General features: G+C 42.4%; 1 protein-coding gene across 1 annotated transcript; it reads left to right on the forward strand.

Annotated features, from left to right (window-relative positions):
- The first annotated feature begins 7,872 nt into the window (after positions 1–7,872).
- Positions 7,873–21,915, forward strand: LHX1 (LIM homeobox 1). Its single transcript, XM_068265508.1, has 5 exons — positions 7,873–8,705; positions 11,184–11,413; positions 11,793–12,067; positions 18,126–18,291; positions 20,300–21,915. Exons 1-5 carry the CDS (start codon positions 8,536–8,538, stop codon positions 20,677–20,679), a joined length of 1,221 nt encoding a protein of 406 aa, XP_068121609.1. The 5' UTR covers positions 7,873–8,535; the 3' UTR covers positions 20,680–21,915.
- Positions 21,916–23,272: the final 1,357 nt, after the last annotated feature.

Genomic DNA, 23,272 nt, shown 5'->3' on the forward strand with positions numbered 1-23,272 from the left:
AAATTAACTTCCCTCTCACTTATCTCTGCTGTAAACTTCAGCCCCCAATCATTATTGTTTATTTTATCCACAAACTTCCCCAAAGCATCTGTCGAGCCCCTCCAGACGAGCAGGACGTCATCTATAAATCTCTTCTCTTATGTATAGATAAATAAACTATCAATTACAAACTTGGATACGAGCGCTATTCTCTGTTTTTTGTCTATTTTTATGTTTGGTGGGGATTAAAGGGATACCCACACCTTGAGAATTAAGCAGCTGATTGATTGGGAGGATAGGGAGACAGAGTAGCGCCTTTTTACTTCTCCTTCTTTTTGCTTCTCCTGAACTGACAGAATCCCTTTTGAAGTATGGCAGCAACTCAGGATGTAAATATTTGGGAATTTAGGCATAAACAACAATTAAGGATTGACACTTTTTTCAAAAACACAGAATATGAAGAGAGACAGGGTTTATATTGGGAGGATGCAATGTATAATATGAGGGATTTAGAGAAATTATTAATTAAAGAAACAAAGAGCAATTGGGAAGTAGCAACATTGGATCAGTATATATTCTGGGATATCTCCCCAGTAGGCCTCACCATAACCAAACAATTAGCGGAAGACTTAGCAACACCTGAGGTGCAGGAGGAATGGGACAAAATGTTTCATGACTTCTCGCTTCAGGTGGTTACATTTATAAGGGATACAAGGAAGAATCAATGTTGGAAATTGGATGATCAAATTAAAACAATAAAAAAAGATATAGAACCATTTAATAATATCCCGGAATATCATAACATGGAAAAAAACATTCAAAAAAGGTTGGAAAGTTTAGAGGGAGATATAATAGAAAAAAAGAAAAAGAAATTTTTGCGTGACTCAATCCCTCTGCACATTCTAGAACCATACCCACGAAATACAGTGGAGGAGAATTGCATATGGAGTGTGCATGAGGAGTCATTGGAAACTGTAGATGAAATAACAGATAATGATGAATACATTGTAGATGGGGAGGGGCAAGGAGTAAGGGGGGGGGGACAATCTGACCCCCGTCAAGAAGGTGAGTATATATCCCCCAATACGGAAGGGAGCGAACAAGATTACCAAGGGGAGGGAGAATTATTAGGATCCAGACCAATTGCAAATAGTAATATGGATGGTGAAAATGGGGTGGGGGAGATGGTGGTGAGGCCTAAACAACCATCTAAGATTCACAGTAAGGAATCTGTTAGAGATGAATGGATTAGAATTTTAAATAGCAACTCAAAGAAGGGGAGGCAACCAACCAATAAGAGACCTAAGGGAGGTGAGAAAAAAAGCATAGGAAAACGAAAAGATAATAACAGAACTACACCTTACTATACACGGAGTCACAACAAACATCTAGATAGGATGAATGTTAATAGTACGGAAACCTCCATGTATAACCGATATTCCGCATTAGCGGGTAATTGTGATCATCCAATTGACACAAACTGGGGGGCAACAGTTAGAACGAAGAGAACCCCCAATAGAGGCCCAAACACCTTGGATCAATATTTTTTAGCCCAAAGCAGGGACAACTGGAGAGGAGGAGGATTGGGAACGGAAAGAGGGGCTGTAGGGGAGGGAGGTGGAAGAGGGAGAAAATGCTAAAACACCAAAAGGTAAACAATGAGAAAGTGACTAAAACAGATAAAGGGGCATATTCAATTTGAGTAAAACCGAATTGAAAGAAGGAGAAAAACAAGTTCTAGAGAAAGGATTGAAATTTGCCCCCACATGTAAATTAAATAAATTTGAGACTTATGTAGATATAAAGAAATACACCAGAAAATTGTGCTTGAAAAAATATTTCCAGAGGAATCCTGTCACAAAGGAGGAGCCTAAAGATATTTTCCGACACACACATTTAAAAAAGCCTTCCCTCTTTTTTCCTGTGAGCGAAGTAAGCAAGGAAATACAAATTTTTGAGGACTATGTGGAAAAGGATCTGAGGAAGTTGAAACCCAGATCTAATTTTTTGGATAATTTAAAACCACATGAAAAGAAAGCTCTAAAAGATCTACAATTGAATAATCGGGTGGTTATACGTCCTGCGGACAAAGGGGGGGGAATTGTTGTGCAGGATAAAGAGGACTATGAGAGGGAGGCCTTAAGACTTCTGGGGGATCAAAATACATACAAGAAATTAAAGAGGGACCCCAGCGAGATATTTGAAAAGGAACTGGAATGCCTCCTGAAAGGAGCATGTGATGCTGGTATTCTGAATAGAAGGGAAATGAATTATGTTAGCATTAAGCATCCAAGGGTGGCCAGGTTCTACCACCTCCCTAAAATACACAAGAGTCTTGCTGATCCTCCAGGAAGGCCGATTATCTCGGGGATTGGTTCGTCTACATCCAACCTATCGGGGTACATTGACACCTTCCTGCAAGGGTATGTCCGGGATACCCCCGCCTTCCTGGAGGACAGCAGACATATCTTGAACATATTGGAAAATTTGAATTGGGAGCAAGGGTGGATAATGGCCACCCTGGATGTTACTTCCCTTTATACCATCATTGAACACAAAAAGGGTATAGAGGCCATTGAACATTTTTTAAACTTGGATGATTCGTTACAGAGTGAGCAGAAACAATTTATTAAGGATGCAGTTTTGTTTGTATTAACACATAATCATTTTGAATATGGAGGCGATAGTTACCTCCAGACGAGCGGGACGGCAATGGGGACCAGGTTCGCGCCCGGATATGCAAATTTATTTATGGCCCATTGGGAACACACCCATGTATATGGGTGTGAGGGACCGGGCGCGGACCTGGTCCTCTGGAAGAGATTTATAGATGACGTCCTGCTCGTCTGGAGGGGCTCGACAGATGCTTTGGGGAAGTTTGTGGATAAAATAAACAATAATGATTGGGGGCTGAAGTTTACAGCAGAGATAAGTGAGAGGGAAGTTAATTTTCTAGATGTATCTATTTATATAGAGGGAGCGGAACTGAAAACTAGAACCTATAGGAAAGCCACAGATGTGAATGGATACATCTTGGCCAACAGCTGCCATTTACCGGCATGGTTGGAGAACATTCCCAAAGGTCAATTCATGAGACTTAAACGGAATTGTACAGAGGAGGAGCAATATAAAAAAGAAGCCGATATAATGTCGGGACAATTTATGGAGAAGGGATATGAGAAGGATGCTCTGGAACAAGTGAAATGGGAGGTGGGGATAATGGAGAGGAAAACATTGTTAGAAAAAAAACAAAAGCAGGATACTGCAGATTTTTCAATGAGATTGAATTTGAAATACAACTCACAAATAGGATGTGTAAAGGGGATTATTAGAAAGCACTGGGGGATTCTGAAAGGCGATAAAATTTTGAGGGAAATATTGCCAGAGTATCCTTCCTTTGTGTTTAGAAAAGTAAGCAATATAGGCCTGAAAATAGCTACGGCCAATCATAATCGAGGGGACCTACAAAGGATTCAGGGAGAGGGGTTTGTAAGATGTGGGAGGTGTCAGAACTGTCATAGAACTAAGGGATATGCCAAAATTTTACAAGTAAAGGAGGGGAAGGAAATATACAGTATTGATGAATTAATAACATGTGACACCAGGGGGGTTATATATTGCCTTATATGCCCGTGTGGCAAAAGGTATATAGGACGTACAAAGAGGGAAATGCATAAGCGTATAGGGGAACATTTTAATAATATTTTGAAGGGTTGGGAGGGGCATCCCCTCTCCAAACACTTTAGACAGCACCATGGAAGCAAATTGAATAATGTGATATTTTTTGGATTGGAAATAATCCGGAGAGACCCCAGAGGGGGAAACTACATAGCGAAAATGTCAAGAAAAGAAAGCCAATGGATTTTTAATTTAAACACTATGGTACCTAATGGCTTAAATGAAGAATGGGAGATGTTTGGTTTCTTGCAATGAGATGAATGGGAGCCACCTGAGTGCATGGATCACCTGGGTCTCTATGGAGGGAGAGGGGGAGCTTTTAGGAGGAAGCTTTTAGGAGGATGTTTTCAAAAAATGACTGAAAAATGATCAGAAAATGTCCAGAAAATGCTTGAAAAATGCCCAATAAATGCCTAAAAACGCTCAAAAAATGCCCAATAAATGCCTAAAAACGCTTAGAAAATGTAAAAATAATCTATGGAGGGTGAAAAATTGAGACTTAGAGAATTGAGGGCAACTATGAGTAATGAATGGAGTTCCCCTTTAAGGAAAGGTGGAGATTTGATAGATTGGATGTCTATAAAAAGCAGGAAGTGGTGGCCAGTGGGTATCCCTCATCCTGATGAAGATAGTTGTATACTATCGAAACATGTCGATGTGAAGGGCTCTAGGAGCATCCACGCAGTGTTCCTACATTCTGCAACAAAAGCACGTACAGTACAAGGTGCATGGTTGCATATGGGAGTTCTGAAAGCAGGAAATCGCATTGGAACGCAGGAGCCCGGAAAGGGAAGTGACGTCACTCCCAACTGGCCAATCACCCGGAAAGCTGTGCAGCCGGAGCGCACGGAGCTGTAAGGAGCTTGCAAACGGACGCCATACCGGGGGAGCGGCGATACGGAAAGAGAGAGGAGTCCTGCTTGCGAGGCTACCGGCCGGAGCCCGCATGTGAAAATTAGAAAAGCTGCAAGACGCGTAAGTGACTGAACGCACAAGTGATTGAAAGCGTCCTTTGCGGCAGGTGGATAGACACTCTGAGATAACGGAGGGGACTGCTATAAACGCATAGGCGGATTGACCCAATACACTTATCTACACGGATTTTACTGGAGAATTTTTTATGGGGAATTTTTATTAGAGATTCAGGTGGCTCCATGGTATGCATGACAGTGTGCATGGCATGAATGAAGTTATATTGTTCGACTTATTATTATTTTTTTAGAAGACATATGCAGGAGGGGATATAGTGGAGAACTTTTGAAGTGATCTTGTATATGAAACCCTTTATGCTTATATGGTTTTAACTCCAAAGGCTAGATATTTTTTATGTATAGATAAATAAACTATCAATTACAAACTTGGATACGAGCGCTATTCTCTGTTTTTTGTATATACAATAGAAAAGTCTTTAAAAATCATCCTTGTTAACAGCTTCCTCATTTAAAAATCAATGTACTGGCAATCAAGCAAATCTCAACAAGGAGTTAAATGTTTTGATCTCAATGAATTCAAACAGCCCATGTAACCCTAGCCAAAATGCTGTGCTTTCTATGTAGTCAGAAGTGCAGATGGCTTCTGACAAGCCCAGTGCCTCCCCAGCTGCCTAGTAGACTCCTATATATGCTACATTCCTAGTGTGAAAATGGCTATATACCATATTACTACCCACAGCCATCCACAGAAACAGCAAGCCTGAAGGTAGGACCAGTGTGGAGTCTACCATCTTTATTACTTTAAAAAAAAATGCATATTGCAAGCTGATGTTTTCTTTCCTAGTATCTACACACCTGCAATAGGCATGCAGCCAGAGAAGAGTCAGAACACCTGATGTGTATACTCCTCCTCAGTGACACTGGTAGGTAATGGGCACCAAAAGCAGGAAATTAATGATATCAGCTACATGCACTGTGTAAACTTTATAAACAATTATTTGGATGTATAGGTTGTATCAATAGGATTAGGATTCAGCAGTAGTATATTATTTTTGGTACATACTGCTTATGAAGGGTATTTTTGTTGTACTGTGATTTTGTATATTTATATTTTTTTTTAGCTATTTTCGGGTAATGCTAAAAAAAATGAAGACAGCAGGATGGGGGTAAAAAAATTAAAAAAAAAGTTTCCTGTAGTCAGCAGGGATCTTCCGATGTGCAGAGAGGAGAAAGCAAGAATGGGTACAAGAGTAGATGCTCATCTCCTATCTCTTATTCATCCCTGACCAACACATGTCATCTGGGGCTTGCAGTGAAAGGCAGGAGTCCCTTGACAGAAGCGTACAGCTGTCGCCCTATGGGCTCAGTAGGACTAGGGCATCTCCAGACATCCCCGGCCCCTGTTTTACATGAGAAGTAGCACATATGCAGAGAGGCAGAGGGGGGCGGGCGAAAGGTTGCCGTATTGATTTCATTTTTTACCGTTTACCAATAAACGAGCAGAGAATACAAACAAACAGCTGAGGGGGAATGACAGGAGACATTGGTGGTGGTGGGGGGGAAAGACAGTTGAGATCCATAGCAGACTATGCGCAGACAAAGAACAGGGGACATGGCAACTGCCTGGTGCAGAAGAAAAAGTGCCTGATCACAACCGGACAGTTTCCTAAAGCTATTGCCATTTCTGTAGCAGGGAAGAGGTCCTAGGAAGGTATGGATGCACGTTTCCACTGCTTTACATTAAGATCATGATGAAAGTAGACCTGCCTGTACATCAGCAGCACATTACAGCAAAAACATCCTGCTGCGTCTGAATGCATGGAAATAAAACACATATAGCTATGGATATATAGATATATATATATATATATATATAGATAGATAGATAGATAGATAGATAGATAGATAGATAGATAGATATAAAATATACACGCACGCACACCTACACATTTTCTCTCCACAGCATATGGCAAGTTACAGGTATCCCTGTTCATCAAGGCATCATTTATTTAGGTTCTGTTTTTGTACATAGGTATTAACAGTTAATCATTTGTACTCCGCAATTTCTATCACCCAAGCATCAATACAATATTTAATATTTAAAACCAATAATAAACCACACATCTGTCCTTGCTGTAACAAAAGGTGAGGTGGAATAGCTGCGATCGGGTGATTTTTCGATCTCGCAGAACCTCCTGCGAGGGGTACAAAGTGAGAAGTTCCCTAGACTCCCCTCTGCATTAAATCCCTAACAAGCAATCTGCCCCTTTCAGGAACAAACAATTTGCAAACACAAGTGAGCGATCACTACAAAATCATGGCTTTCACGCGGCAGATCCCCTTCTCACTGATGTTGTTTAATTAACAATCAACACCTAGATGATACTCCCAGTCACTGCAGCCCAAAACTGCCAGCTTTGTTTGCAAATGTTTATTTGTGAAGTCAGCCAACAGTGTTCATTATACATCCAAGCCAAGCTGGATGTGCGAGAAGTCCTTCACATGCACCGCAAACAACTTGTTTTATATATACATACATATTTATACAAATAAGGACAACGATGACAAAAAAATAAAACCAATATCCCGCATTCTCTAATTTGATATTAATTTCGAGTGATCGAAAATACACCATCAGCAAGTAATTCAGAGTAATAATCCCAAATGAAGACATAGGTACTGTACACGATAAATGTAATCTGCTCCAGATCTACAAAACATATAGATAAGAACAAGTAATAATAAAAAAATATATATTAATAAATATCAAAATAAATTTACAAGTAAAGTGTATATAATTATTAAGCGTAATATACAGAGGGATTTATAAACCCCATCTAGTGCTTCCCCATCTCAATGCATGCATGCTCCCCAAAAGTCTTCTCTCCTAGATGTACGACCTGCATGTTCTTGATGTTTGTATGCTTGGAAAATATATACATATATTACCTACCAGTTTTATCAATGTCTGCGCTGGAAGCAACGTGTACACATATCACTCTTGAAATATCATTACCGTTCTGAGCTTGATCCACCTCTTCAATAAAGAGTGAATGTCTTACCAAATAAAAAAAAATGAAAATATGATATTACAGCTAGGTTTTGACAAAGCGTCGCCTTCCCCATTTCTACAAATGATTTTACAGTACTATTAGAGCTTGGTGTGGTGGTTAATGGTTTACAAGGACTCTGGCGGCAGCTGATTGGCTGCTGCTGGCTGCCTCGTCACTGACTTGTGCATAAGGCTAGCTCTACAGCAGCTGGGAACATGCAGTCCAGGGAAGGCACTTCAGATGGTGGAGGAGCATTGACAGACCTGAGCGAGGTGTCTAGTAGTGCTGCTGCTATCGCTTTCATCTGGCCGCACAAGGGAAGACCTGCATCAGATTGAGGATCTGAAGTGCAAGTGCAGCCTGGACACCTCGTTGTAAGGGCGACAAGAGCTGGAGAACTTCATGGGCTAGTCAACTACTACCTTCACGCAATGAACTTCAACTGACAAAGGCAACCAGAACCACCTCTTGGATCGGAACCTACAGCCAATCCACCCCCTACAGACAGGGAGCTTTGTTCAGCTTTGACATTTGAGGCGATGCTGGTGCACTAGAGACGAAGCCTTCCCAGCTGGTATTTATTTTGGAAAGGGAAAGCACTTTCATCACTGACTGAACTACCTCAGAATCCACAAGCCAATCGATCGCTGTCAGATTTGTTTTGTGCTGTTACCATTACTACTACCTTGCCTCCTGGACAGTTTGGGATCTGGCTGATGTGAGAAGAAGCAGCGTTGGCCACCCTGCTCTGTCGGTGCTTTGCTCTCAGAGGGGGAGGAAACACGGCAGGACCATTATCACATTTGTGTTCCACATCTGCTGAGAGTTTGGGGTGCCTGTCACCTGGATCCATCATCCCCAGCTCTCTCTACATCATCAGCCGACCAAAGACAATGGTGCATTGTGCTGGATGCGAGAGGCCCATCCTGGATCGCTTCTTGCTCAACGTTTTGGACAGGGCTTGGCACGTCAAGTGCGTTCAGTGCTGTGAATGTAAATGCAACTTAACAGAGAAATGTTTCTCCAGAGAAAGCAAGCTTTACTGTAAAAACGACTTCTTCAGGTAAGTTCTGCCTTGAGGACCACTGCGATCCCACCCTGCACCTGTTCACATCTTACAAATTTTATTTTTTCTATATATCTTGCTGAACGTGTCCTTGTGACTGGCAGAAGCAACACATCCTCGCTGTCTGTCCAATTTTGATGCAATTACTGTAGCTATGTAGTGTGAAAGCCTACCCACAATTTAATTTGTTTAGGTAGGTCCTCAAACTACACAGATGTAGCAAGACTACATGTTTTAAAGTGTGTGCCCAACTTAAGGCCTAGTATTAATATTAGGTAAAAGCTTAATGTGCGAAGCACAATTCCACTCCATTGGTCAATTTCACCAGCGACCCCTGATCACCCAAGCACTAGATGCAGGCTTGTCCATGTGCATGCATTTCCTACAGGATTGGCAGGGAAAAGACTACATTACTGATCTGCTGAGGAAAATCTTTTATATTCACTACGCTTCGTCGACTAAAGTCACTACCTACCAGCTACCAATGATACAATCTGGATAGTACAATACAATCTTATCGGATCTATGTAGTAGAAGGGTACTTTGAATGGATACTTTTAGGTAGTCCCTCGTATTACATAGAAGTGGCAATATTGTCTAAATAATGGGAACCTTTAATAAAGGACTGACGATGGGCATATAGACATCCGATCATCACTGGAGGAGAGCACAAATAGTTGGGTCAGGTGACAATCTCCTAATTACTGTATGGAACACAGACACATTATGCTAGAAAGTGCACACACCTTGTCACACCTGTACACGTTACCTTCTATTTACACCAGTGCCATCACTCTGACCTGTGTGTGTGTTTTATAAACACTCACACTCACACTCACACTCTCACTCACTCACTCACACACACTCTCTCTCTCTCTCTTCAAAGAGTGATGGCACTGGTGTGTATAGAAGGTAAAGTGTACAGGTGTGTGTACGTATATATCTTATATATATTTTTCTAACATACAAACAAATCAACATTGTAGGGAAGTAAATCTAACCATTTTGGGAGCATTATGTGCTTGTGTCAGAAGGGATGCATACATAAGGCTGCTTGTAGCAGCTACACATAACCCCTGGTAGCCTACAAAGCTCCCCTGTCAACTGTGAATTTATTTACCATCTGATGAATATTTTAGTGGTGACAAAGTAGAGATAAAGACTCCTTGGAGATCTAATGCCCCCGATCAGAAGAAAGGGGGGAGCTGCTATCAGTTGGCCAGCAGATGCACACCGTGTATTTAGTAGCACTGCAGAAAACTACCCAAATGGTTTGATAATTATATAGCCCGAGATGCATTTCCCACGCAGTGTTTTCCGAGGTCAAGCGGAGAGTTAAAATGATAATTTGATGGATGAAAGTGACACGTTTTGCTCAGATAAAGAGCTGATCTTTCATGATCCTTTCATGTCAATGGCCTTTAACAGGCCCAGGGAAAATGTCGCTTTTGCCCTTTTTGACAAGCAGCGTCTATACAGTAACATCGGCACACAAAACTCAAGATCAACACGTCTTCTGCATCGGGCTGTCATCTCATGCCTTATTGAGGAACTGCAGCATTCAAACTTAGCTTGAGATATATTTAGGTGCCAATGACATTTGAGGAACAATTTTATTTGTGCATTAATTTTGAGGACTGAATTAAAATCGAATGTAAACAGAGGGGATGAGGAAATGATTGTAAATGTGTCGGCTCTGTGAATAGCACTGGCAGTGCATTTAGTGCCTGGCTAGTGTACACAAGTGTATGTATATATGTGTGTAGACAGACATAGGCACACAAGTCTCTGTGTACTGAGGATTGTCCCACACACGGAAATGACACCTGGAAATGGACTCGCACAGCAGCTACTCTGTCCTGGGCCCAGGTCGTTATTAGCTGTGGATTTTAGTAAATGAGTGATAACTGGATTTGACTAGGTGAAGTGTTTGAGGAGGAAACAGCAAGACAATCCCAAAGTAGCCTCACAGTCAACATTTGCACAAGGCAGATATTCCTGTTTTCTGTCCCTTTTCTTAATCTGGTGATCTGGGGGACAAAAATCTGCTGGATAGGAACATTGATGAACACTACATATTTAGACTGGTTTGAAAAAAAAAATGATATGAAGTAAAACTGTATTAGCATTTGATTAACACATAACACTGCAAAGTGTGTTTGTATTATTATTATTATTATTATTATTATTATTATTTGCTCTATTCATCAAATTTTTAACATCCGATTGTAACTCGAATAGTTTATTTAATTACGAGATTTACCACAAGCAGTGGCCAAACTGTCACAGCGGTTACTGTAGCTGCCCGTGTGCCCATGCCTATTCAGTTCGTCTTATATTAGAAATGCAGCAATCAATCAAGTGACAGCAGTATTGTTTGTTTCTATTTGTGTTGGAACGGGAGTGTTTTGGTTTGCAGTCTGTGTTGTGAGAAAATGCTAAGATGTTGTTTTTTTTCTCTCTGTGTGTCTCCAGACGTTTTGGTACCAAGTGTGCTGGCTGTGCCCAGGGAATCTCCCCTAGTGACCTGGTCAGGAGGGCGAGGAGCAAAGTGTTCCACTTGAACTGTTTCACATGCATGATGTGCAACAAACAGCTCTCCACTGGAGAGGAACTATATATAATTGATGAGAACAAGTTCGTCTGCAAAGAAGATTATCTAAACAACAACAACAACCCTGCCAAAGAAAATAGCCTTCTCTCAGGTAAGGCATACTAAAGCGATCTCTGCTCGCCAGTGTTCCTCTCTCTGCCACTCATATGTCCATTCTCCTAGTTTTTTTCTCCTCTATATTCCTAATCCCAGCCGCTCACTTATCTTTCACTTTATTCGTCTATATTAATAACTTCTTAAATCTTACTTCTTCTTTCTTGATTATCCCTTCCACTTTTAATATATAGATAGATATAGATAGATATAGTTGGATTTATAGCCGGTGTGTTTTTGTGCCACTGTGTACCGGTGCTAAAGGGGAGATCAAGAAGCTAACAGGCACAATCTCTTCTATTTATTCAAGTGAGCGGTCTTGCCCCGATGCCATCATCCTTTGTTTGATATGATTCATTTTTTCCTCCCTGGGATAGTGACAGGCAGTGACCCCAGTTTATCTCCTGACTCCCAAGACCCATCTCAAGATGACGCAAAGGACTCTGAAAGCGCTAACATCTCCGATAAGGAGGCTGGGATTAACGAAAACGATGACCAGAACCTGGGGGCAAAGAGGAGAGGACCCCGCACCACTATCAAAGCCAAACAGCTGGAGACACTGAAAGCTGCCTTCGCCGCAACACCCAAGCCTACCAGGCACATACGGGAGCAGCTGGCCCAGGAGACCGGCCTCAACATGAGGGTCATCCAGGTAATTGTCACTGCCACACTGGCTTTCACTTCCAACAGGCAATGCAATGCTTTCTATCACTGCTGTATTGACTAGGCAACTGTCACCCAAAATACCAGGCAGATATTATTGTGCTGTTTCTACTGGTGTAATCTGTAAGCATCTATCAGGCAGGGGCTGGTGTACAGATTCCACCATCACCCCTGACCTCCCGCACTTGTCACTTTGGAAAATAAAAAAAATGTAAAAAAGAAAGTGTTATGTAAAAAAAATTCCAATGCACAGAAAAAAAAACCACACTATAGTGCGATTGCAGGTTTTTTTTTTTTTTTTTTTTTTTTTTTTTTTTTGGTGCCCCACTTCCTATAGATTTTTTTTTTATGGGGGGGGGGGGGGGTACTTGCCTCCAAAGTCAAAGTACATAGCATATTTCAAAGCTATAGCATATTTTAAATTAAAGCACCAGGGTTATTTCTCACCGGGGTGAGAGGAATCAGCAAGATGAACTGTGTCTGATTGACTGGAGTGACTATGTAATACAGGTCGCAGGTTCATTGATCCGGGAGAAGACAGGCAACTGATAAATACTACCGAATATTGAAATGTCTATAGGAACTAGTGAAGATTGCTAAAGTACACGCGTTTTTTATTTATTTATTTTTAACATTGATATCCACGTCACAAATGAAAGATATAGTTTCAAGTATTATTTCTCTTTAAAGAAAGAGAAAAAAAAAAACTAAAACCGAATTCTATTAGTAGTAGCTTTTCTATTTTATACCGCTGCACAGTACAAGATTATCCTGTCCTTTCTTCAATAAAAATAGATCCCTACAATTAAGCATGTTAGTATACGGTCTCTTTAATACAGAGTTAATATTGTTTTCCTATCTACAATATACTTATTATTTTTATTATTATTATTAAAGTTCCGGGCGGGCACATCAGTAAAGCAAGATGTTAGGGAAATGTAAGTAAATACACCCAGCCCTCCAGTATTCCCCTCTGCTCTCATCATTTATTGGCCTTAACGGATTGAATAGGGGTATCAACTTGCAAATGGACTAGAAATTAATAACCATAAATGTGAGGGGTTAATGGAAAAATAAGAATGACAATGAGTTGGGATTATTAAAAGGTTTATAAACCCGCAGAGCTGGGGGTAATGGAGGGTTAAAAGATCATTAAGGCGAGGTTAGATTGGAAGAACCTCAGTGCGAGGATAATTAGGAGTAATCTTGTCAGGGTAATAAGAATTAACTCAATCATTCTTGACCTAAAGCAGGAATGCCAAGCAAGGGGGAAAGCTAAATGCCTTCACATGTTTAATTCAATATCAACTGTAAAAAAGGGACGCACAATCCGAAGGCAAAGCGGTAACTGTATATAGTGACGTGGGGACTGTAATAAGCATGAGTGGGAGGGAGGATCCACATCACTGCCATCTTCCCAGACCTGGGAGTTCAGGCAGGTCATCACTGCCCCCGGGTGAATCCCGGTTAATGAGTGATGGAGCTTCATATCCAGAGATCGCCGTCTGCCATCAGTATACCCGTACAGGTCCTTCTATCAATATAGTGGTACCCCTCATTCCTGACCACACAGCCGTGCAAGTATTAGTCGGGAGGATGCACTCCAGTGACTTGCTGCCAGACCAGGGACTTAAGCTAGGTCATCATCAGTGTCCCCTCAGCATGAATCCCAAGTCACTGGTGACATGGCTTCATACACAGAGCTCAGCAGACAGAGGAAGAGCTGGCAATAGCAAACATTACCTAAACAAACCATGATCTCTACATAGGACAGAAACGTTTCAGATAAAAAGGTAACCACACACTAAAGACTCGCAGATATATGCAGATCTGGCAATAGCAAAGTTTCCCGCAGAAAACCCTGTTCGAAGCGGATTTTCCTCAAGTCTCGACATTTCTTAGTAATAAGGGACTACCTAAAGTATCCATTCAGAGTACATCTACTCTGTTCACCTGTCTACTACATAGACTTGGTACAGAAAAAAATGTATTATTAGTGCACCTGAAGAGGGTAAACAGTTTTCTGTATATGGTATATCTGCACCTAATCTAAAGTAACGTGTTTTATTCCAGACTGCTCTATTCACCATCCCGATTACTAATAAGAGGCTAATCATTTCTGCTTGCATGCCAATTTCATGCATCTTGGAACTGGGCCAATCAAATTAACTTCCTGTCGATTTTGATTGGTCCATTTACAAACTGTATGCAAGCCAGAATTACCAGCATATCTTGACCATCAGTTTTCATGTAGCGTTTTGCAGTAATGTGATCATTCACATAGTATATGAGGAATGTACAATTATAACACTACTTTTGCACTAGTGCCTACTTTTTTTTTAAATTGCTACATATCCCTAGATGCCCTATGGTCTCCCCTACAAATTGCTGCATTTCCCTAGATGCCCCATGGTCTCCCCTACAAATTGCTGCATATCCCTAGATGCCCCATGGTCTCCCCTACAAATTGCTGCATATCCCTAGATGCCCCATGGTCTCCCCTACAAATTGCTGCATTTCCCTAGATGCCCCATGGTCTCCCCTACAAATTGCTGCATATCCCTAGATGCCCCATGGTCTCCCCTACAAATTGCTGCATATCCCTAGATGCCCCATGGTCTCCCCTACAAATTGCTGCATTTCCTTAGATGCCCCATGGTCTCCCCCACAAATTGCTGCATATCCCTAGATGCCCCATGGTCTCCCCCACAAATTGCTGCATATCCCTAGATGCCCCATGGTCTCCCCTACAAATTGCTGCATATCCCTAGATGCCCCATGGTCTCCCCTACAAATTGCTGCATATCCCTAGATGCCCCATGGTCTCCCCTACAAATTGCTGCATATCCCTAGATGCCCCATGGTCTCCCCTACAAATTGCTGCATATCCCTAGATGCCCCATGGTCTCCCCCACAAATTGCTGCATATCCCTAGATGCCCCATGGTCTCCCCCACAAATTGCTGCATTTCCCTAGATGCCCCATGGTCTCCCCTACAAATTGCTGCATATCCCTAGATGCCCCATGGTCTCCCCCACAAATTGCTGCATATCCCTAGATGCCCCATGGTCTCCCCCACAAATTGCTGCATATCCCTAGATGCCCCATGGTCTCCCCCACAAATTGCTGCATATCCTTAGATGCCCCATGGTCTCCACCACAAATTGATGCTGATCTCCACCCCTAACAACTTGTCTAGTGCACACCAGAGCGGGTCGGCAGTGTTTTGCGATCCGCTTGCGGATGTGGAAACGCTTGGGTAATGTATTTCAATGGGGTGGTGCACACCAGAGCGGGAGGCATTTTGCAGAAACGCATACTCCCGGGCTGCTGCAGATTTTGGATTGCGGCGGCTTCTGCCTCCAATGTAAAGTATAGGAAAACTGCAAACCGCTCTGAAAAATGGCAGTTTAGAGCGGTTTTGCAGGCGTTATTGTTACAGAAGCTGTTCAGTAACAGCTTTACTGTAACAATATCTGAAATCTACTACACCAAACTCTTCCCAAAACCGCAAAATGCTAGGAGAAACGCTACAGAAAAATAAGAAAAAGCGTTTCAAAATCTGCTAGCATTTTGCGGATCTGCTAGCGGGTTTTGGTGTGCACCGGGCCTCAGTGTTCTGACTGTAAAGTATTTCTGAATCTGTGCAAAAAAAGTACTTCCAAATATACCCATCCTAAGTAAATTCACCTTAATAAATTGGGGACTTTTATGCTACTTGCACACTAAGATGTTGCGTTAGGTGCCACGTTAAGGTTGCATAACGTGCACCTAACGCGACGCCTGGTGCTCTTCGTTGTGGACGTCAGAGTGAGCCGCGTAGTGCAGCTCACTCTGGCGTCTGTGATGCGTACTCTTGTGCGCATGCGGCATCACGTGGTCCCGCCGGCCAATCACCGCACAGAGCGGCCGCTCCAGGAAGTAAACATTGCACGTCACAACATGCAGTGAATATTAATTAGCCATGTGCCTGTCCGCTCTCTGCTCCTCCCCAACATGACTGCGCAGGTGCAGACAATCTAACGCGGCTTAAGCCGCTGTAACGCCGTAGCGTGCAGCATTACATGTAACACAACGTGGGCTGTGTGAACAGCCCACTTGTGTTACATTGCTGTGCTTTGGGGGAGCGTTACAGTAACGTCTTAGTGTGTAAGCAGCCTTAATGAATACTGTTAATGAACTAGCTAGCAACTGAATACAGTATATACTGGAACAGCAGGTCAATGTGTGTGTAGCCACAAAACAGTCATAGAATACCTATATCCATGTAAACAAAATTTAAAAAAATTAGGGAGCTGAGCAAAAATATCTTCTGTCTTGGCAGAATATTTATATAGGCCTGGTGCACACCAAAAACCGCTAGCAGATCCGCAAAACGCTAGAGGTTTTTGAAGCATTTTTCTTCTTATTATTATTATGAAGCGTTTTGCTAGCATTTTGCGGTTTTTGTGTAGCAGATTACAGATATTGTTACAGTAAAGCTGTTACTGAACAGCTACTGTAACAAAAACGCCTGGAAAACCGCTCTGATCTGGCGGTTTATCAAGCGTTTTTCCTATACTTAACATTGGAGGCGGAAAATGCAGCAGCCCGGGAGTATGCATTTCTGCAAAACGCCTACCGCTCTGGTGTGCCCATTAAAATACATTACCCAAGCGTTTCCACATCCGCAAGCGGTTCTAAAAACGCTACCAAAACCGCTCAGTATGCACTAGGCCATACTGTCTGTGGTTAAAACCATACTAAATTAATTTGTAAACTTTATCTGAGATGATACTGGAGACTTTAAGGCCCCGTTCACATTTGCGTTTCTCGTACAAATGGACCGGATCGGAACCGATCTGGTTGCATTAGGTATGTATACGGCTGCGATCCGGATCCGTTTGGTAAGAGATAATAAAAAAACTATATAATTGTTGGGGTCTGGGAGGTCAGCAGAAGGTGGACCTGTAGAATCAGGTCCTCCGCTGTTTAGGCCTCACCTCCACGTCCGACGTACTGCCAAACAGCTCCAGCACGTTAGTCACTGCTGCTCCACTCCAGAAATGCTGGGCCCATGTGTCCCCATCCAAAATGGCCGCTAGAAAACGCATAGGAAGTGGGGTAGAACGTCAGGTGTTTATAGCCAGTGTGTTCTGTGCTTTCCGTTTCCCATTTGTTTCTATGCACGGATGGTGCAGTCAGGCTCCAGTCCGGGTGCGTGGGCTGGATGATCCAGACCCGAAAAATAGAGCATGTTGGAAAAGTGTCGAGTCCGGATCCGATCCGGCTCCGTTCTCTACGGAACGGATGCATGTGAACGTCCGCATAGACTTTGCATTGCTATGCGGAACGTACGTTCCGTTTGTACAGTATACGGTCCGGATCCGATCAGGCGAATCCGGAGAACGAACGCTAATGTGAACCAGGCCTTATGGGCCGCATTCATTTAGAAGGGGGGGGGGTTAATAAAGGGGGGCATGTAGAGAAATCTCCCCGTTACTTTAGATGTCTGATCATGTAAGAACATGCTTTTTTTTTTTTTTTTTAACTATTCTCCATAAAACATTTGCGGAGATAGATGTGTGATGTGTATATATACACGCGCGCACACACACACACAGCCCCTAAAACAGTAATAGTATGCAAATGACATGGAGATGAGAATTCTGTGCCTGACCTCAGGTTTGTGATCACCATTCTATTTGGCAGCTTTTCTCATGTAAATGCTATGGGATGAATGAATGGCATGACTGGCGGTGATGCAGCAGGTCCTGCAGGCGTGTGTTGTGTCCCATGCAGAAGCATGGCTTGTTGAGCAGAGGGAACAGACTCTGTCTGGCGAGGCTGCCAGGATGATGCTTATTGCTGTAAAATCAGGAATTATGCAGAAAGCGGAAGCTGACCCGCATTGTCATAGAGAACAATACATTGAGGGTCAGCAGGCAATTGTAGAGATACTTGAGTGTAACAGATGGCGGTTTATGTAGCCGAGACGTGTCTTTCTGTTGTAATGTAGTGTAATAATCTGCCCATCAGGACTGCTCTCATCTGGCTGCTTGTTGCAGGTGTGGTTCCAGAACCGGCGCTCTAAGGAGAGGAGGATGAAGCAGCTGAGTGCGCTGGGGGCCCGCAGACATGCCTTCTTCAGGAGTCCCAGGAGGATGAGGCCGCTGGTGGACCGGCTGGAGCCTGGGGAGCTCCTTCCTAATGGGCCCTTCTCGTTCTATGGAGGTGCGTCTCTAGCAGCTACAGCTACAGCTATCAGTGCATGTTATCCACAAGGCAACTTAGGCATGTGCCTGGTGGGTGTCAAGGGGGCCAGCTGCCATTTCCTTTCACCCACCTCTCACACCCGCTTACTATAAAGACTACCAGGCGGACCAAAACTATTACCTTGCATTGTGTCCCAGCTCATGTTCTTCTTTCTCTGCATGTATCCCTGGCTGCCTCCATATTCCGGGTTTCATCTGGCATTGAATGTGGTGTCACAGCGATGATTGGCTGCTGCTTCTGGAACATGCTAGTGAAGTGGATGCAAGGAGAGTGTGCCAGTTCACATGGCACTGGGGTTCATTTGGGAAGGGGGTGGAAAAGGTCTGTTGCCCTTGGCAGCCTGTCACATCCCAGCTGCCATTTGGCACACAATCACTGACTTATGATTGCAATTTGAACCGTCACCAACCAATAATTGTATATTGTAATTTATTGAGAGCTTTCCTACACACGTCCAATTTTGATTGGCAAATCACTGACCAATTTTACCACTTCCATATAGTATGATGTCCAAATGATTTTGAATATTATGAACAGGTTGTATAGGTAAGCTCTCATACTACATGGAAGTGGTAAAATTGGCCAATAATTGGTCAATCCAAAGTGTATGTGTGTACCAGACTTAAGCAATCGACGTGGAAAGCCCACAGCCCTCCCGGTTAGTACATTTCACGGTACCAGATCGGATGTGAGATAACACATGTGATGTGGCTCATGTGAATATCTGTATGTTGCTGTAAAGCAAATGCACGCTTTACATACATGATGTATAAATATTATATGCCACATCCTCTGTGGGGTCTGTTTGTAAGAACAATAATTATGGCAATGACCGCCAACTATTAGTAGCGAAAATAATTTTATATTTGGGATGCAAGGGAGGAAAGGTTTGCTCTTGATTGCCAAACAGTAATATACTTTGTGTGTTCAATTCTCTTATCTATGTAACATGTTAGCCCCTTGTCCATCACTGAAGCACATTTGCTCCGATTTTTCTATTCCTCATCAGTGATGCAATTTAATCCACGTACCCCAGTATTCAGAATAAAAGGTGGACTCCTTTTTTCCTGAGTTTTTAGAACTGGAACCTGCTAATTATTTGCCTCCATCTTCACAAGCGCCCATATGCAGCAGCAGCAGCTGCGGCGGTGAGAGGTGCATTGGTGTAAGGTCACCTGTACCTTTTGTAGTATTTTCTCCTTTCGTTCCTTTTTAGTATTTTTCCAGGTAGACGAACCCCCGCAGTTCGGCAAAACGCGTCCACAGGGAGTTAGCCATACAGAATAATTATGGACGGAACAAACTGCAATCAGGGATTCTGGAATGTACTATGCCATTATTAGTCTGCTTGTCCACATTTTGTTTATGAAAGTGAAAATAAGTGGATCACCCATTCCCACCCTTCTGCCCCGTCTCCCATGTCTATCTACACCAGAGATCAGAACATAGCAGGCAGGAATGCCGGAGCTGTATTTTGATGCATGAAGCAACCTGTTAATATTTAACGCTGCAGGTAAATTAGTAAAAACTGCTCATTGTACAAAGCCGACGTCAGCGCATCCTTACAGTGCGATATACGCGTTACGCCACTCCTATTTTTCGGTGGTTTAATATAAGTAATGTGGAATGTCTGAATTTCAGTACTTAAAACCCTATCCTGTAGCGGAGTCCAGCCTACCTTTGCAATGTGAAATAGTTACCAGTTTATTTTTCTATTCAGGGTGGGGGTGTGTGGACTGGGTGGGGGTGCAAACTGCAGGAGTGTATCGAGTCAGCTCAACAGAAAAAAACTGTTTGTAAAAAATGTATCATTTAGAACTAAAGTAACCATCATGCTTTGAGAAGATGCGTTGAAAGTTTTTCATCGCACATTTATAAAGTGTCTTTATTGAATTTCTGTAAGTTTAGTTCCCACTACTGCAGTTTTGCATTTTTCAAAGCTAACCATTTTGATATCCTCCCACAGACTACCAGAGCGAGTATTATGGGCCAGGAGGAAACTATGACTTCTTCCCTCAAGGACCCCCCTCATCACAAGCCCAGACACCCGTGGATTTGCCCTTCGTACCCTCTTCTGGCCCAGGTGGCACCCCACTTGGGGCAATGGATCACCCGTTACCCGGACATCACCCGTCCAGCGAGGCCCAGCGCTTTACTGACATCATGTCGCACCCCCCAGGTGACTCCCCCAGCCCAGAGCCCAACCTGCCCGGCTCCATGCACTCTATGTCCGCAGAGGTCTTTGGTCAGAGTCCTCCATTTTCTTCTCTATCCGTGAATGGGGGAGCCGCATACGGGAATCACTTGTCACATCCACCAGAAATGAATGAAGCGGCCGTCTGGTAGCTTGAGAACCAACAGACGGCCAGACAATGAGACTGGTGCCAGCAGCCATCTCTGGTGATCGCATAGTACAATTCCCCTCTGAAACAATATCACTGTCTGGATGGAGAGTTGGCCTGCGGGGAAATGTCTTGGAATAAGGAGAGAACCCGCAAAAAACTGGAGAATCTGTGTTGCTGCAATATCAGGAGCTCACATCCATCATCGCCCAACCTTTACTCCAACAGCACTGGCAGAGAACACCTCCAAGGGGTTGAAGTAGTCCGGTCCAGTGTCCATTCCCTGCACCTCAGAGGGTGACAGACTAGTAGAAGCTTGAGAATAACTATTATTACACCTGAATTCCAGGTGAGACAGAACAATCTATTTGCCAAAATATCGAATATGTAAAGTCCTCAGCATCAACTCTTCTACCTTCACAAAGCTACTCACTCAAATAGCGGATCCTCACCCTGAAGGTCTGTGGTCAGGCCTCCGGCAAAATTGACTTGAAAAATAAGATTCTACCTTCAATGAAAGCGGAAACTAAAAAACAAAAACAAGACTTGAACTCAAAACAGTCAACTGTTTACGCCGACGTCCAATTCAGGAGCCTAACGTTTTAGTAATAAATCCAGTTTTAGAAGAAACCTCTCTTCATAGACAACCAAGCAAAACGTTTTGAGCAATCAACCAAATGATTCATTCTTAGTTTTGTTTTTCTGTGGATGGGACGGGACTGAATGGAGAAAGGGAGTCCTTTTTATATGGTACACTATGCTAGTTTTGCTAAGGGACTGTTTACAGAAGGCGACGGAAAGTGAACAAAAAATACCATGTGAGGTGCCAAATAAAGTAAATAGCACAAAATACTGTAAGGCGCGTTAGCGTCAGTCATTATAGAAAGAAACGTGTTAAAAAATGTGTTACACGCTTTCCAAACATTTGATATACTTTTTAGTCCTGTTGAACATTCATTGACTTGTTAATGGCTTATATAGACCCAGACAGTTTTATTTTTGTGTCCTTTAAAATAAAAAGTCCAAAATATTTAAATTTTATGGTCAAATATGCAGTCCTGAGCTGCTTTTTCTTTTCTTATATGAAATTTCTCATACGTCTTCTATTGTTATTATAAGCCTAAGCTTGTGTGACCTCCAGTGCATATTAGACCATTCACTGTATGAAAGGAAACATGTTGATAATTTGTGATCTCTCTATTTCTTTTTTTTTTTTTTTTAATAAAAATAGAAAATCTGATGTTTAGATAATTTGTATTTTATTGAGTGTATCGGATATAGTTTTGGCTGGCCAAATATGAATAATATACACGTATTTGTATGGTACTTGTCTACCTGCTTGTCCTGTTTATTTATTTTGTTATAAGTATCTCACCTGTAAATTGTTCTAAAACCAACGATACTCATAAATTACAAGCCCTACTCCATAGAGCCAGATTAATCCATGCCATGCACTGATGAGGATCAAACAATCCTAAACAGTCTGTATGCATGTTGGATTATTATGGCTCTGTACAATTTAACAAGCTGACACATCATTGCATTCCAGCGGTTCTGGAGGTGTGTTTAGCTTCTAAGGGTACAATGGTTAATTTGCATATATTCAGCAGTGTTGCTCTGGGAGACATCTCGAGCTCACTCCAACCTGAATTATCACAAATTCTTTCTGTTTTAGGAAAGCAAATTTGTTTTTCATAAATTAACAGTCAAACGTTTTCTTAACTAATAATGCTAATCTGAGCTTGTAGTTTATTTTACTATATATAATGGCATTAACTAACCGGAGAAGGGGGGAACTGCAATCTAATAGGATGAGTATATAGATTCCTCGCTTAATATTGGCAGATGATATTGTTTGAAAAAAAAAATATACCTAAATATAATTGTACTCGCGCATTTTTAAAGCCCTTGGCACATGTAGTTTCTCCAATGTTTTAGACTAGAAAGCATCATTTGAACATCCGCACGCCCATTTAATATTAACCAGCTCTGTGTTGATCATTAATGGACTTTTTTTTTTTCCAACAACCAGCATTTATTCAGCTTTTCTGTGTCTTCCTCTGAAAATAGACTGTAAACACCCATTTTTAGAAAGCTATATCTTAAGTAGTTGGTCACACAACTTCCCGTAGGCTTGAAAATGGCTCCTTGTTTTTATTATGAAATCACGTGTATAAATGGATCTATAATCATTAAGCATGCAGGTAATGCTTATAAGAGCACAACTTGTAAATGTTTAAATGATCATCAATGGGTTACATTTCTTTGCCCATTGAAGAAGCGCTTCAGTCCTGTGGATGTAATGTGTGCTATTATTGGTTCCGGAATATCCCTCTATGCACAGAGGAGCTGTGCTGGCAGACGCTATGCCAGCGATCACAGCGCGTTTCTGCGGCGCTGACGGCGTCAGAAGCATATGCAGGCGCGGCGGGTGCGCTATATATATATATATAGATAGATAGATAGATAGATAGACGCTGCCTGTGTGCCCATGACTTGCCAGAGATTGCCTGTCACTGGCTGGCGCGTGATACATCAAGTATAGCTGGGAGCCCGCAAACAGGGCAGCTCATCTGATAATCTGACACTTGATAATC

The sequence above is a fragment of the Hyperolius riggenbachi genome, chromosome 2 (assembly GCF_040937935.1).
Source record: "Hyperolius riggenbachi isolate aHypRig1 chromosome 2, aHypRig1.pri, whole genome shotgun sequence".
In the NCBI taxonomy this organism is placed as follows: Eukaryota; Metazoa; Chordata; class Amphibia; order Anura; family Hyperoliidae; genus Hyperolius; species Hyperolius riggenbachi.